The sequence below is a fragment of the Rhinolophus sinicus genome, chromosome 7 (genome assembly GCF_057876585.1).
Source record: "Rhinolophus sinicus isolate RSI-liver-muscle chromosome 7, RSI-T2T, whole genome shotgun sequence".
Lineage (NCBI taxonomy): Eukaryota > Metazoa > Chordata > Mammalia > Chiroptera > Rhinolophidae > Rhinolophus > Rhinolophus sinicus.
The window spans coordinates 18998955-19014883 of NC_142507.1; the positions used below are offsets into that span (position 1 = coordinate 18998955).

A 15929-nucleotide genomic window follows, 5' to 3' on the forward strand; every position below is an offset into this window, starting at 1 on the left:
AGGTGGAGAAAATAAACTAAAAGCAGAGCAACTCAGAGACTCCAATAAAACGCCCAGTACCTAGAGCCCGAGCGCGAGCGCGAGTGCCGGGCGGCGAGGGGCGCGGGAGGCGGGGATGGGGAGGGCGGGCGGGGGGACAATGAGCGCATGAAGTTACCTGCCCGGCGGCGGCGGCGGCGGCGGCGGCGGTGGAGGGGCCGGGAGGCGGCGGCGGAGCAGGCTGCGCGCTCGGCGCCGACGGGTGCGCGCCGCGGCTTGGGGGAGAGTTGAGCGCTTTTCCCCCCTCTTTTTTTTTCTTATTTTTTTTTTCTCCTCTTCTTAAACAAACCACAAACGGATGTGAGGGAAGGAAGGTGTTTCTTTTACTCCTGAGTCCAGACACCTCTCTCTGTTCCGTCTAAGCTTGTTTTGCTGAACACTTTTTTTAAAAAAGGAAAAGAAAAGGAGTTGCTTGATGTGAGAGTGAAATGGACGTAAGATTTTATCCACCTCCAGCCCAGCCCGCCGCTGCGCCCGACGCTCCCTGTCTGGGACCTTCTCCCTGCCTGGACCCCTACTATTGCAACAAGGTGAACGCTCTGCTTTTGTTTCCACGGTGTTCTCCCTGCTTGATCCCGGGAGGGGGGCGGCGGCGGCCCGGTCAGCTCGGCAGCCGGGCCGGTCGGCTAGGGCCGGTCCCGGACGCGCTCGGCTCGCAGCCTGCTGCAGCCCTGCGTGCGCTTGGGTAGCAAATATTGTGGAGAGGTTCCCGGGGTTTGCCAAACACCGCGATTGTGCGGAAAGTGACACGATTTGCTCGGGTTCTTTCCTTCCTGCTGTTCGCGACTAAGGATCCCTGCCTAGGCTTGCCGGGGGGCGTTTAAAAAAAAAAAGGAGAAAACCACGGAATACTTTGGGGGTGTGTCTGGGGTCCGAGAACGGAGGCAGAGAGTGAGAGGATTCAGTTTATTTTCCAGTTTCCCCTTCTCCCTTCCTCCCTCCCTCTCGCGGGCAGCGGGGGCTCGTGGCACCGCTTTCCTGAGCGGGATTAGTTGCCAGGGGAGCAGCAGGGAGTCGGGGTGCAGGGACCCGGGAGACGCCTCCGACCCCTGCCGGGAAAAATTGCTCCACCAGTGTTTTGTTTTACCAAACCCGTTTGGACAGCGGAGCCGGGTGTTCGGATGCCGGTCTGCCGGCCGAGGCGCAGCGGGGAAGCCGGGTCTGGGGGACAGCTCCCGCTAAGGGGTTGCGCGCGGAAATTGCAAGTTTGTTGGAAGCCGGGCGAGCGAGTCGCGTTCACGTCCAAAGCTCCCGCACTCGGCTCGGGGCTGGAGCAGAGTCCCAGGCTGAGTTGTACCCACAGCCCCATGACCCCAGGTGGCAAGGCCGCAGGGGACCGTGGGTGGGGGCGCTTGCCGGAGCTACTGCATAGCTCCACTTGTCCCAAGGATAGGGCAGTCAAGGGCTGCTTAAGGAGGGGTTTACTCTCGGGGCTTCTGGAACTCTCAGCACCGAAAGGGAGGACGCGCGGGGACCGGCCTTCTTAGAGCAGCTGTAGGGCCACGGCCATTCCCGCTTTGGGGTGATGGGACGAGTCTAAGCTGTTCAGCCGGGTGGCCGTCGGCGGGGAGAATTGAGTTCTCTGAAACGCCGGGCGAGCGGTTTTGACGCCCAGCTCCCTCTTGGTGGTAAACCTGCCTGATACAGCCCCTGCAAGTAGTTCCATGTCGGCCCCTCAGTGAGTTCCTCTGGATAAATCTTTGGGACACCTAACATTTGCCGGTGGCGAGTCATCATCAAGCAGCTTTTTACATGATACAGAGGTATTTAGTGCGCTGCGTCCCAAGCCCCGGGGCTCTCCACCACGCTACCCACGCGCGCCCCGAGACTTGGTCAGTCGGGACACACACACACACACACACACACACACACACACACAGCAGTTAGTTAAGCGAACCACAGATATCACTCCTTGGAGAAGCTCCTCGATGCTGCGCACAGTGAGACTCAGTGGCAGGGATGTGTGTGCCGATGCTGTTTAGGCAAGTTCGAAAAGAGGGAAATCTAATCTTGGGCAAGGCAGAAAGGCTTTTCATCATACAAGGGAGACCTTCAGCTGGGGCAAGTTGGAAGGCGCGGGTAACTTTGGCAAGAGAAGTTTGTGTGCTTAAGTTTCATTCTTAGTTGGTAACATAGTCCTTTTTCCCCCCTAAAATCTGTTTTGCCTTTATAAGCAAGTATTTTGTGTTTGTAACATTTTATTTTGCTTATAACACTATTACTGATAGTAATAAAGTAGCAGATCTATCTTGGATAGTAAAGACATACATATTCTGTGGTAGTAACAGAACCAAAAGGTCAGAATCATTTTGGCAGTAAATCTGGACACATCTCATTAAATTTATCAGTGATTTTAGGCTCCCAAAAGAAGGTAATGACTTGGATACAGGTTTCACTTGTCATTCTTGTGATAGTAGGGTCAGATTTAATTTCAAAGTTAAATGCTTTGGAAAATCAAGAATTACTTCAATATATTAAATCATGTTCCAATTAAGTGCTTAAATAATTTTAGTGGGTTGTGCTGTGAATTGAATAAATTAATTGAGAAAGTCTTCAGAATTTATTTACCAGCAGCTCACTGAAGTTCCTTTTAAGTCACCCGGTGTATGAAGAGCAAACTGTTCTTTTTAAATGCAAATTAGCTAACCCTTTCTATAGACTAGTTGCAAGTCTTCTATTTAACTTATCCAGGGAATAATGGATTTTTAAAGATGTAAAGTCATAAGATGTAATTCTCATAGTAGGAAGAGATTTCATGGAAATGTTTCTCCCAGGATGGCTTCTCCTGCTCTTTTCTGTGTACCAATCCATCAAGAACATTTGTCACTGAGCCCTGATTATATTAAATGTCCTGAGTAAGTTTTCTAGGCCCCAGAAAGCCCAAGCACTAGAATTTCCAACTCCGTCATGATTACCATTGGTACAAAATTTCTGTCCAGCTCCATATTTTTAATTGTTTCAAATGTAGTCAACTACCATTCATTTTTGCAATGACTCAAGAGGATTTGCAGGGATATGAGATATGAGCAGAAGTTTGGGAAAGGTGGAATAAGAAATCTGTATGTACATTTAGTAAAAACAAGTTGTAGCAGACTTCCTTAAAAGAGACAAGATTGCAATGTAAACCTTGACTCTTTCAGAGGTGCAATGAATGTATAGTTTATTGCAAGAAACAGTCACTTTGTCAGGTTATTTGTTTTTAATAGGGTGATAAGATCATAAATTACTAATTATCTTTATTTTAAAACTGTCAACACGTTGCTAGTTAAAGTTGGTGTGCTAAATCCCAGAGGACCCAGTATCATGCAGTTGTACCTCGAGTTTTCCCAATGCCATTTTTTCAATGTCAGAGGAGACCCTAATGGAAAAAATGAATATCCTCTTCCTTAAGCTTTTCTAAACTCAAATGTGGTGGTTTCACTCTGCTGACACTTTCTAGCATTGGTCCTCTATAGATTGCCAAAACACCACTTACATTTGTCAGTTAATAGTCTCCGTAAGAAGAATTTGGGGGCAGCAGTTTAATCTAGAATGCTGTATTGTAAAAGCACATTACATTAGGAACACATTACTGTGCATACTGGCCTCCATTTTCAAATAGCCCATTGCGGGAGAAAAGTAAGAACAATGCAAATGATGTTAGTTGTGGCAACTGTGTGAGGCATCTCTTATACAAACAGCCACAACCCATGGCATGTTTCTGTATATAGGTCAGCCTGTGAAATGCAGTATAGCTCATAGACTGGACACGAGCATGTAGGCTGGACGATACAGTCTTCACCTCTTGCAACTTAAAGCGTGGTTATATTTCACACATTGAGAGATGGGTACCACTGTCAAGTTTCATCTAATTAAGACTATTTTAAGTAACATTGTATCCCTTAATTGAACTGAATGTTACCAAAAGAAATTGGATTACAGGAGCTCACAATTGGACTTCAGTAGTAAAATATAGTCACATTTTTGTTCTAGTTTAGGATGTCAGAACATCAGTTTAAATATATGCCTACAGGGTAATAACAGTTCCTTTCAGTTTCTTAGTGCACTGTCATTTCTGAAGATTGTTTTCACTGTTTTTATGCTAAATTGGGACAAAGGAATGGCACTTTTTCATTTTTACAATGATGTGATGTGTTCAGTTATTGCTCAGTATCTGCCCACGTAGTAATACAATTATGTTATGACATGGCTAATGACAGGGAAGCTGACCTCTGCCAGCAGTGGGAGAGGAAATAATGGTCTTCACTGTTCTCGGTGGTTGCTTTTGTGGAATATCAGGTCCTGAATCTTTCTTTGGTTGATTTAGACACAGGGAAGTCCAAAACACAACCCATGCTTAAGACTGGATGTATACAGAGTAAAGAATAATGGGCATTTGGAATATTGATTGGGCTTTTGTCATTGAAATGAGGTAGGACAGTGTATCATCTTTTCATGTAAACATCTGAGGAAGGACTTACTTGTGATGACCTCTGCACTAAAATGTCAGGGCTAACATTAGACATCTGATAACTTTTGAGAAAAACAAGATTGATTAATCATCTCTGCAAAATCTCTTTGGAGTGTATGTCCTATTTAGAGCATTGTGTAGTGTACTTTCATGTGGCAAAACTCATCACATCTAAAATACAGGATTTGCAAGTACATTTGGATGGAGTCATTATTTTTACTTTAATTAATAAATGTAGGGAAAAAGGAGGAGGTGGGGGAGGAAGGGGAGGGTTATAAGCAATTTAGAGCATCGTGCTTGATAGGTTCCCTATCTACCTCCATAACTTCTAGGACTTTGGGAAATTCATAGTTGATAAGTTGGACATCATTAGTATAATCAAAACTCCCCTGGGATCTTTCATAAGTGTTCAGGTCTTTAAATATGTTTTAACTAAATGTATAGGTAAGAAAGAGCATAAACCAAGCAATCGTAGTTTTGGCCACTAAATCAGATATCATACAAAAACCTCAAATATAGCTATCTTGACTTTGTGGTATATTTCAGCATCGCAAATTCCAATTTTAAATGTCTATGCCAAAATTATAGTAATGAACTTTGGAGAGATCTAATGTTCTTCACAGCATGGTTTAATATTCTCAGAGTTTTAGCGTATATTGTAAAAGTTACTGAATGATGCTGTTAAGGAACACTTTGATATTTTGCTTAGAAAAATTAAACTGATATCTAAATATTATCTAATTGACTGCTTATTACAGAGTTATTTTTAAATTTAATTTTATTTCGTTTTTTAATGATGTGCTTGCAAGGGGCTTAAGAACAGAGGAAAGCAGGAAGGCTCTTGAACCAGGGAGAAGCAGGGAAAGTCCCAAATCTAACAGTGGCTTTTTTGGTACCTGAACTTGGTATCAAATGTTGGTTTTTGTGTGGGGTACTATTTCTTGTAGTCATACTTTTGTGTCATGGGCTCAATTCAAGAGAGGGATACCTTAGGGAACTGGAGAAAAATCTTATTTAGCTATGAAGGATAATTTATTCTAGTGCTTTCCAATATTTGGTTAGGATACTAGAAAGTTGCAAAGACCCTGGGGCTATTTCTCAAGGACTGGTGATCTTCCCTGTCTTGATGGAAGCCTGCCCTCAACTGTAGGCTTATCTGTGCCTGGTGCGTCTTCCTTCCCTCCTCAAACACCCGCAATGGAACAAGCCTTCCCCTTGCTTTTCCCCTTTCCAATCTTAATCTGAACTGGGAAGTCTGTACTTTCTAATCTGAACTCCCCTCCCTCTCCTTAGGTACTTGACTCACCATTGTGTTTATCTTGGCTGGCACGCTCCCTTTTCTGCTCACCATCAATTGTTATCATAATCGTGTTAACATATCTGTTCTTCTTCCTGTACCTGACCTTATATCTGGTTGAGGACGTTGGGATCTGGTAGTCCTCAGGCCCAGACCCACTTTGGAAAAATCCTGAATTAGGCTGTTCTCCTTTCCCCCACTCCCCCATCTGAAGGAATGACGTAGGGTCGTACAATAACAGATCAAGAAAACATAGATATGCTGCGGAGAGGAAAAATAACTATGGCAGATATTTAAGCTCTCATAATTTCCTCCCCTCCCACCACATTTTACATACAATGTATTTAGAGCTTGGAAACAGCTCCCCTTTATCAATGGGAAATCTTTATTTAGGTACTAAAATCGTGTGAAAGCGGGACTGTGATCTCCTGATCTTTAGTTGACATACAGTAAGTTAGGTGCGTTGCACTTACAGTAAGTAAATGGGTTGGCATGCCTCTGTGTTTTCATCAGAATGTGCATAGATGACTAAAATGGGAATAGTGGAGATGCAGAACTTATTTCATTAATCAAATTTGGATAAGTTGTTATCTTACATTTTAGCTATCTGAATGAATTTCAAGGGTTCTGGGAAGTCATAACGTAGAATACTTATATCTCAATAAAGATAAAGTGTAATTATCATGACTTGATTAAATGCTATTAATTACATTTTTAAAATATTATCAATTGTTTAAAATAAAACTTATATTGCATACAATCAGATTCAAGAATCCAAAATTTATGACTTGAGGAGAAAACAAGATTGTAGTAAACCATAGTTAACAAATACTGTGGCCCCAAGAGTTGTAACTGTAATTCTTCCTTGTAAGAAGCTTCTGTGTTCTTCCATGTAGAACTATAGTTCTGGACTGCGAGAAGTATTCCATCTAAATGTCTGAATACTGCCTTGTTTGTTTCAATTGGATTTAAACAAAATTTAAATATGGGAATGTTTACTTTTACCAATTTTAAAGATACTTTCTTTCCTTTACTGCCACTTTGGTATTAAAGGTATATTTTTAATGGATCCTTTTCTTTGAAGGTGCACTGTTCAGAGTCAGGTATCTGTGGTCTCCATTGGTTGATAGGACCAGCAGGAGATAGTGAACTGTGTTAAGTGAACTGTTGGTTAGGAACTACAACTCCAAGATGTTACAGCTAACATCTGCCCTAATGAATTCGAGACTTTTTTATTTTAAGCCATATATGCTAAGTTTCATCCCGAAGAACAAATTGCTCATTAAAAACAGTTGAGTTATAAACCGCTTAGAAATGTGGTTTATAATGGAAGTGCCAACAGACTGTTAATTATAGCAGTTCTTCCATAATACTTTGAGATATGGAATTCACATTAACCTGAATGAGCTTTTCCTGGTTATAACATGTTTCTCCCTAAAACATTCACTTGAAAATGGGGACATGATACTACATTGTGCTTGGATGTTGATGTTGAAAAGACCAGAGGGAGGACAATGCCAGAAAGAAACCCTCTCCTCTTTTCCTGACAGGACGTACCATGTTTCCCCAGACCTCTTTAGCTTGAGCTATGGCAAGTTTGTCTTACTTGGTTAATGATTTTAAAGTTAACTGTCAAAAAACTATCTTTAGATTCCTATTTTACTCATGAAAAACCATTATTGATAAGTATTTATGGTACCAAACGTCATGAAATGAGTGTCACTATCAGTACTTTTTCTGTTTGTCCATTTTTCCCTTTGGGGTTTTAAATGGTTCTGCTTTATACAGGTATTTATTGTTTTTTATTCCTGAGTTATGTGCTTTTATGAAACTTTCTTGAAAAGACTCCTAATTAAACTAAGGCCGTGGTTGGTTGATAAGAAGCGTTCCTGGTGGCCAAGAAAATATAAAGTGTTTGAGTTGCTATGTAGACTTACAAATTATACATGTCTGACCCACAATAATGACAATGTCAGCTTCTGCATAAAATACCTTTCAATTAAATCTTTGAGCCCCTATCTAGGGGTGACTTAGTCAGAAAAATGTGTGTGTGTGTGTGTGTGTGTGTGTGTGTGTGTAGACGGCGCAGTTCTGTTTATGTATTTCTCATGGTCCTGGATATATTTCTGGATATATTCTCATAAATGCATGAGAATTTATTATTATAAATGGCAGAATCTGTCAATGTGTACAACAACAGCGAAAGAAATCATACTGACTAGTAGGAATACCTCATTACCACTTTTTTGAAAGAAACTTAGCTATATTTCACAAGAGAAGATGCTTTTCACAATACTAGGGCTTGAATTGGGCATATTATAACCTAATAAGACCAAAGAACTAGATATTTCTGAGGAAAACCATAGGACTCTGAAGAAAAGACTCTGTTTTGTTAAAGATTTGAGATAAAAACTGAGGGCCCTTAAACCTGTGTTGACTTACTCGCTAGGCAAAATAAATATAACTGAAAGGATAGGATTCCCTCCTCATTCTTTTGAGAAGCCTGACTTCCTTCTATGTCTGATAAAAGTTCCGACACTAAAACCTTAATCCACCTGTGTCCCAATATTCTATGTATCCACTAGAGAAAATAATTTCTATTTGTATCAAGGAAGCCTTATGAGAATTAAGGAGTCAACAGAGGTAGATTATTTTGAAATCCTGTGGTGAAAGATGTTCAAAAATTCAAACAATGGTAGACCTTAGAAAAATACTGTATTTTCAGCCCATTTCTTCTATTTCTGCTACCCGAGTGGAATAAATGTGTTTTCCAAAGAGGTAGACTTGTGATTCTTTCAGCAAGGGAGTGAAAGGGATAACCTTTCTAGAAGGTCAAAGGTGAGCTTGGGAAAATGGGGTATGTGTAGGTACAGTCTGTAATCTCCCTCCCTCAGATATTGATAAGCCCCCCCAGGGGGCCTCTTTTTCCCTCTCCACATTGAGAGCCAGTGCACCTAATGAGAGAGGCTACTGATGGGAGCTGTTGCCTGTTTTGCAGTGGAAGAAGATAAAATAAAAGTTGAGAATATCTGCTCCAGAGGGAAATGCCTTCTTGGTCCTGACTTTGGGGAAGCAAGCTTGCCCCTCTGTACTTCCCTCTGATATATGGGTCAGAGATGCGAAGCACAACGTGCAAGATTAATTAAGGAACGAACCAACTGGGGCTAAAACATAGTCCAGTTACATTGAAAGTGTATCTGTGCACCACCTGATTTCCTTAAGTCTGTTAACAATTAAATGGTTAATTTAAAAAATGATGGGTAAAGTGTTATACGCATTGGCATCTTTATACCATTGTAAAACCCAGTTCTTCTTTTCGATGCCAATATTCCTCAGCCTAAAATGCCAGTAACAATTGTATAAAGAGAAATGTTAATAATAAAGAAGCAGGATAACCTTTCAACAAAAAGTATATTTTATTATTTGGCAGATGCAGTCATGAACATTAATCATAGGAACTTGCAGATAGTAGAAGCTTAATATCAAAGCTAATGATTTATTTTATGTTAATGACTTTCTGCCAGGGCATAAAAGACTGTTCATAATGGACTCTGCGCTATGTTCAGTTACTAAGGCTAATGGGATAATCTTTTCTCTCCCCAAATTAAGCTTTTTTGAAATAAATTATGCTGTTATTTTTCAAGGTAACTCTCAAAAATTTACTGCAAAACTAATCTTTTAAGAACTGCTTAGGAAATCAAGAGGAAAAAAAATTCCAAAGCAGCTTTTCTAGTTCATGAACAGTTTTACTTAATTAGAGAGAGAAAGTTTGCATGTATGCTAATATCCCTGAACTTGGAATGCCAATTCATTTTAACGTCAGCCTTTAGTGACCGCTCAGTCTGCCTTTTAAGATGCAGCTTCTGTACCTACGTCCCACAATACAACATGTTTTCGTCAATTACTAGACAATAATGAGCTGAATGGTAGTAAAACATTGAGTTGTTCACTGGGAAGTTTTAAGAATCATGTTTACAATTAGTTTTAAGCAACATTATATTTCAATAAGAGATAATTTGCCTACTAAAGTTCACATAATGTGCTAATCTTGTCTAGTGGTTAATAAAGGCCTCCTACCTCACTCCCCTGATGGCTATAAAAGGCTATTATATTCATGGCAGCAGTTCAGGTACAGCTGCTGTGTGTTAATAATGTATCATTGTCCCACTAATCAACACACCAAAGGTCAGCACCCTTCCGCACCTAAACCACGTATTCTCTTTCCAAAATATTTATTAACACCTTAAAAGCATATCTGTTCATTTTCCTTAGCCTCAGAGTCAGTTAATGCCACTCCAAGCTACTCGTGTGATATTTTGTAATCTAAGTCACGGAGGAGATGAATGTATATCCCAACTAATTTTCTCCCCTACACATGTTTCCATTTCCACAGTCGTTGACTGAATTAGTGTAGGGCTGTTATAGCCATGAACCCCTTTGTAATTAAGTAGGTGCGTTCCAAAGTGAAAATGTTTTCAGATTTTGCATGTTACTGAAGGAGACATTTGGAAGAAACACAACTTTTCAATAACCAGAATCATTTAAAGTAAACAGAGCGGATCGGGAAATGGGAAGTGATATTTAAAATCCAAACAGACAGCAATTGGTGTTAGTTTATAAACCTGATACAGTAGTGAAATATTATTTGCTTAATTGTTCTTTTGGCATAGAAAAGCAGTAATAGTAAAAGCTTCTTGTACCATATTTTCTGCACACAAAGAACATATTCACGTGGGATTTCTATTTTGCTAGAAAATCGTGCAAATCAATAAGCCAGCACTTATCTGCATTAAAATTAGGTGGACAATTTATAGGCATAGTGATAGTGTAGTTCTCTTGACACCCTTGGTCAGTGTTTAAGATAATCCTTGTTTTTGTGTCCTCAGAGAGAAGGCAAAGTGTTAAGTGAACAAGATCTCATTTTCTCATCTTGTGTTATTCTCTTCTGTTTTCTGTTACTCATTTTGATAACCTTGTCTGCGTGTGTGTCTTCTTCCTTTATGATCTGAGAACCTTAAATGTTTGAAGAGAAGAAAAAGAAATGAAACTCAACTGTGTTTCCATCATCAAGAGAAATGCAAAAGGCAAACTAGTGGGAGGAGCTTCTATTTGTGCAGCAAATAACGTACAATGGTACATTTGTCATGCTTTAAATATATAATGCCTACAATAAAATATGTACAGGCGCTGTTGTGATCTACGAAGTCCCTGGCTCCAGTGCCATTGTTTGTAGTCTCTATGGTTGTCATACATTGTTCTTTGCACATCATACTCTCACAGCAGAATTTGACACAATTTCTAGCTTTCAGCCCTGTACCGTTTTCACTGCACAATATACATGAGTTTGACAGGGTGTGTTGAGGAAAACTCTGGCAAGCAATTGATATTTTGAAGTGGCAAGCGTTTCAGCAGCTGCCTGCTTGTGAAAAAGGAATGATAAGATATACTGTATTGTTAGTTTCAGGGAAAGCATTCAGGTTTAAGCTCTGTAAAAATGTACACATTATTCGTCAGTGGTGAAGCAAATCTTTTATGTTTTTTAGAGCTTAGCTCTCTGGCTGATGTGAACTAGAATGACATTGGTCAGTAAATGAATAGGAGTGCTTTGAATTTGAACTGCTGCCAATTTTGCACCAACAAAGGAACTGACAAAAGAAAGATTTTATGTGAAATGCAAAGCACACGCAATGTTTTGGGGGCGGGGAAAGGGAAGAAGAGAGAGTGAGAGAGAGAAGAGAGAGAGAAACCCACAGAGAGCATATTCTGCAACACACACTTGCAAGGATACCACATAGTTAAAACACATCCATTTTTCATGGCTCATCAGCTACAACCTAAGCTGTTTTATCTAATGTTCTTTAAAAACCTGTTGTATACACATAGGCTTTTAGAAGATGTTCATATGGAATTTAGAGTGTTTTTCTAAATATCACACTGTGCCCTGAAGGCCTGTTGGCAGAATGTCAGAGTTGCCCACTGCTGGAGTCCCCAGCTCTCTCTCTCTCTGGTAGTGGGAAATTGTAGTTTAATCAGTTATGGCACTTTCAGTGTGTAACGTTCATTAGCAAGGCAATTTGTCATGACTGCTAATGGTCAGAATGCATCTGCTCTCTCAGTTACAGAGCATGATAAGGAAGAAGACAAATATTTCAATATCTGATAGTATTAACTTGTTTCAAATTTGTAATCCAAGGTTAGTTGCTCAAAACAGACACAGCAGCAGATTAACAAGCCTCCTATATTCAATTTTACTGGGCCTTGCTTTTAAGGATTTATGGCTTTAAAGCACACTAATGTGCTATTATGAAGGGCACAGTCTTTGATTAGATGTTCAACAGAAACTAAGTTATGAGCAGAGTACCTTCTTGGTTCATGTGGAAAGAATTTATGTGCATAATATTTTCTGTGGAGCTCCATAAATTGAAAGGTTTGATGCATGCAAGATTTCTGACATGCTAAGTATTCTTTCTACGATTAAAAAGTCACTTTCCCATTGGTTTATAAACTGGTCAGTCACTTTTCAAGTGAGATTAGAGCCCCGATTTATTTTACAAGTTTTAAAATCCTAGTGAAAAACTTCAGAATTAATTAGAGATGTCACGTTTCCTCCCAGTAAACTGCTTTATAAGATCATTGTTCATTGTTCTAAAGGGGAAAAGTTATAAAGATTCGCTCAGATGAAAAGGCTAGAATTTTTTATATATCTCATATTTTCTAGATATTACATCACATAGCTTGCCATACAAAATCTTTCTGACACATTTTCATTTTTAATGAAAGGCCCCCAAATTCAGAGCATAATGATTTCTTAGAAACTGAACCCAACCTTGGTAAAAAATACGTTCTTGCTAGTAACAAAAGCTGTTACTGTTTAAGTTCCTGTTGAGCGGTTAGTTGGTACGCTTCGCTGAATGTTGTCAAAAAGGCTTTCCTCATGATTGACAACCCGGCAGGAATGTGAATGGAGATTTTAATTGCGTATCATGTGTGCATATCAGAGTGAGTGAATTCATGACTCCGCTTAGCTCCATATCTCTGCAGGTCAGCCGTGCCAAAAAAATGCTCTTTTATGTGCAATTTTTCCAAAAAGAGAAAGGTGTATGTGTACTGAAGTCATTCGTTATTCATTTCTGAAGTGAAACACTTGTGTTCCCTTAGCCTTGGAGTTTGAAAGTGGAACAAAAATCCATTTTGAGATTTCTTTCTTTTACTCTTTGCACTTATACTTGGATGATGTAAATTCTTTTCAGTTACAAGTTAGGAAAAGTCTGCCAGAACATATATTTCTTATGGCACTTGTTATATGAAGTGTGTTTATCTTTCTTTTTCTTTTTTTCCCTAAAGAGTACTTTGAAAAGAAAGAAAAAAAATATAAGCCAGCGGAAAAAACTGACTGAGGTCAATTGCCTTTCTATAACCTGCAATGTTTAGGAAAGGTCTGGGGGTGGGAATGTAGAAAAGAAAGGACATATTTCTGAGATGTGGAAGGTTCATAAAATTCTATCTGAATTTTGGTTAAAATTTTTACCTGAATTTTGGTTAAAAATACAGTGCTTATTGTAAAATGACGTTAATAAATATATGAGTGTACATTTCTTGGAAAAATGACTCCTCTGCTGAAAACTTAAAGGTCACAGATTAATTTCTGCTACCACTTCTTGGCCAAGATGCAACGATGGTGATATACTATTTATCTTATTCAGATGTCTAAACCCAGTACATGTCAAATTTTCAAAGTAAGGTAAAACTTACTTTGTAAGGTAACTTTGGCTACAATAACCCCAGACTGGTTGAGAACTTTTTAATGTAAAAAAAAAAAAATTGTAATGAGTATGCTATGTATAGTTTTTCATTTGATGTGATGTGAAAATTTGGCACTTGGGTTGTAAATTTAGCATATAGCTACTTTTCTATGTCATTTTGAATAGGTGAGAAAAAGATTAGTGCCAAGGTCATTTAAAACATAACGAGAGTAATAAGTAGGGTGATGCTGAAACGATGGTGACTTTATAGCTTTTAGGATATCCCACCAGACCTAACTTTGTTCTGGGCTCTAATATGTTATCTCAACACGTTTTAGAACATAACCAATTGTGGGCTGATGCTTCAGCCCTTAATTTGGTACGCAGTTCAGAGTGATTTCTATATGAAGGCACTACTGTACCTTTAAAATGCTAAAGAAGAAAAATCTATTTTATTCCAAAAATTTAGCTTTATGTATGAGGTGACATTTTTCTAATGTTATGGAAGACTATTTTGTACTTTATACTGAGAGCTCAAGCAAGGAAAAATCTATTTACAAAATGAAAAAAAGTGCTCAGCTGAATGCATTTCACTTTTAAAGATGATATTCTGGTAATGAACTTTATCAAGCAGAGAACATTTCAGTAAAAGTATTAAAGTAGTTCCTATTTCAGTTGACTCACTTAAGGCTGTGTCACTGTTTCCATTATAACTTCTTATTTTCAGGTAGCTCTAATGCAGTCCCCATATAAATATTTGCACAGGGATGAAATGAAAATATTTTAGCTTAAGAAGTAGAGTTTTTTATTTGGAATGCACTTCTAAAGAAGCTTTGGGCTTTGTTAGTTAATAAGGCACATTTAATTCATTTTTAGAAATTGAAAGCATTTACTGAACACCAATTTACTGAACACTGCATGCAAAGCCCTATGTTGAGTGTTATGGGCTGGATGGGGGTTGGGGTGTGTGAGAGAAACAGAGATGAGTGAACTGTGGACCCTGCCTCCACATGGCTAATCAAGAGAGGAATACAAATAACCATAACACAGCTGTGGTATAATTGATGTGATATTAAGACTGTGATCAAAGTACTATGGGAAATAGAAGGAGAAGTAATGAATTGAAGTGGGAGAATCCAGGTTGCTTCCTGGAGGAAATGGCATTTCAGTTGGCCTTAAAAATCGGGTAACAGGGAGGGGGGAAGTTAGTCCTGTTTTTTGAGTTATTTTTCAGACTTCCTACCTTTTTTCAGAATCACTTGGGGCAACTTAAAAAAAGAAGCAATACATACAGTAAGACTAATGATAGTTGTAGTAACGCAGGATGTTATAGCCAGGAAACTGAGACACGTGTGTCTTAGTGTATTATCACCCTAATTAAACATTAGGTTTGACTCTAGTTTTCTCACAGTCAAAGCCAAAATGGAAACAGATAGAGTGACGGAATTATGATATCTGAGAGACATATGATGACTAATTATTCATGAGTAAAACATTTTTTTTCTAGTAAAAGACTGCAAAAGTCATAAAATGAGGAAATAATGTGGTGGTGAGATATCGTGGGCTATCTGAGAAATAATCTGAGGTGGTGCCTGAAGTATCTGTAGTGAGAAACACGACATAATAAAGAAGGAGGGGCTCACTGGAAGGGAAGAAAAACTCAAGAGAGAACCAGGAACAGCTTAGGAACAAAGAGAATGCAAACATCAGGCCTGTGTTTTAGGAAGGTAACCTTGCCATTGCAGAGCACAGGTTTGGGGGAGTTGGGGTGGGATTCAAATTGCTTATTGTAAGGATCAGCCCTAATAAGAATGTACCAGAGAAGACTACCTGGGGGAATTCCGTGATAAAGTGAATGGTTGGGTATTTGTTTTTCAAGAACTTCTCAAATGATAAACTTTTAGAGGTTTTACGCTTCAGCCAGAAGGTTGCACTATATTAAAATCTAACTTCTTAAAGCACACTAGAGTGTTGTTGTCTACCTGAAAATTTTGTTTTTAATTGATAAGCCCAGTCATTAGCAATGAATATTAATGTTTTGTGTATAGTCTTAGAAGTACACCTGCTGAGTTAACGTCCAAAATTATTAGTAATTGTTTTCCTGAAATTTCTTACTCAGTGATAAATACACATAGATTATTAGTAAATTAGGGGAATATATTAAAGTGTCCAAACACATTTACAAATGTTTATCAGCAGTTTGGGAGGTATTTCACAATCTTTAGATATCCTCATAGCAACAGTCCTCAAATTTTTCTACGAAAGTGCCTTAATGAATTTACCCCCCAGGGGCTGCAGGAGAAGCCCAGAAGTGCCTCTGCAATTTACATAGGTCCCAGAAGTCTGATGTTTCATCTTTAAGAAATATGTGGATTTTATATAATATTTTATAACACATCCA

General features: G+C 39.3%; 1 protein-coding gene across 3 annotated transcripts in view; it reads left to right on the plus strand.

The window, feature by feature from the left end:
- Window positions 1-220: 220 nt before the first annotated feature.
- The window catches only part of TOX (thymocyte selection associated high mobility group box), a 295083-nt gene continuing 279374 nt past the window's right edge, over window positions 221-15929 (plus strand). For all 3 annotated transcript variants that reach the window (XM_074318657.2, XM_019756956.3, XM_074318658.2), the window contains exon 1: window positions 221-569. In XM_074318657.2, coding sequence (XP_074174758.1) covers window positions 468-569 — 102 coding nt within the window. In that variant the 5' untranslated portion in view covers window positions 221-467. The remainder of the gene's footprint in view (window positions 570-15929) is intronic.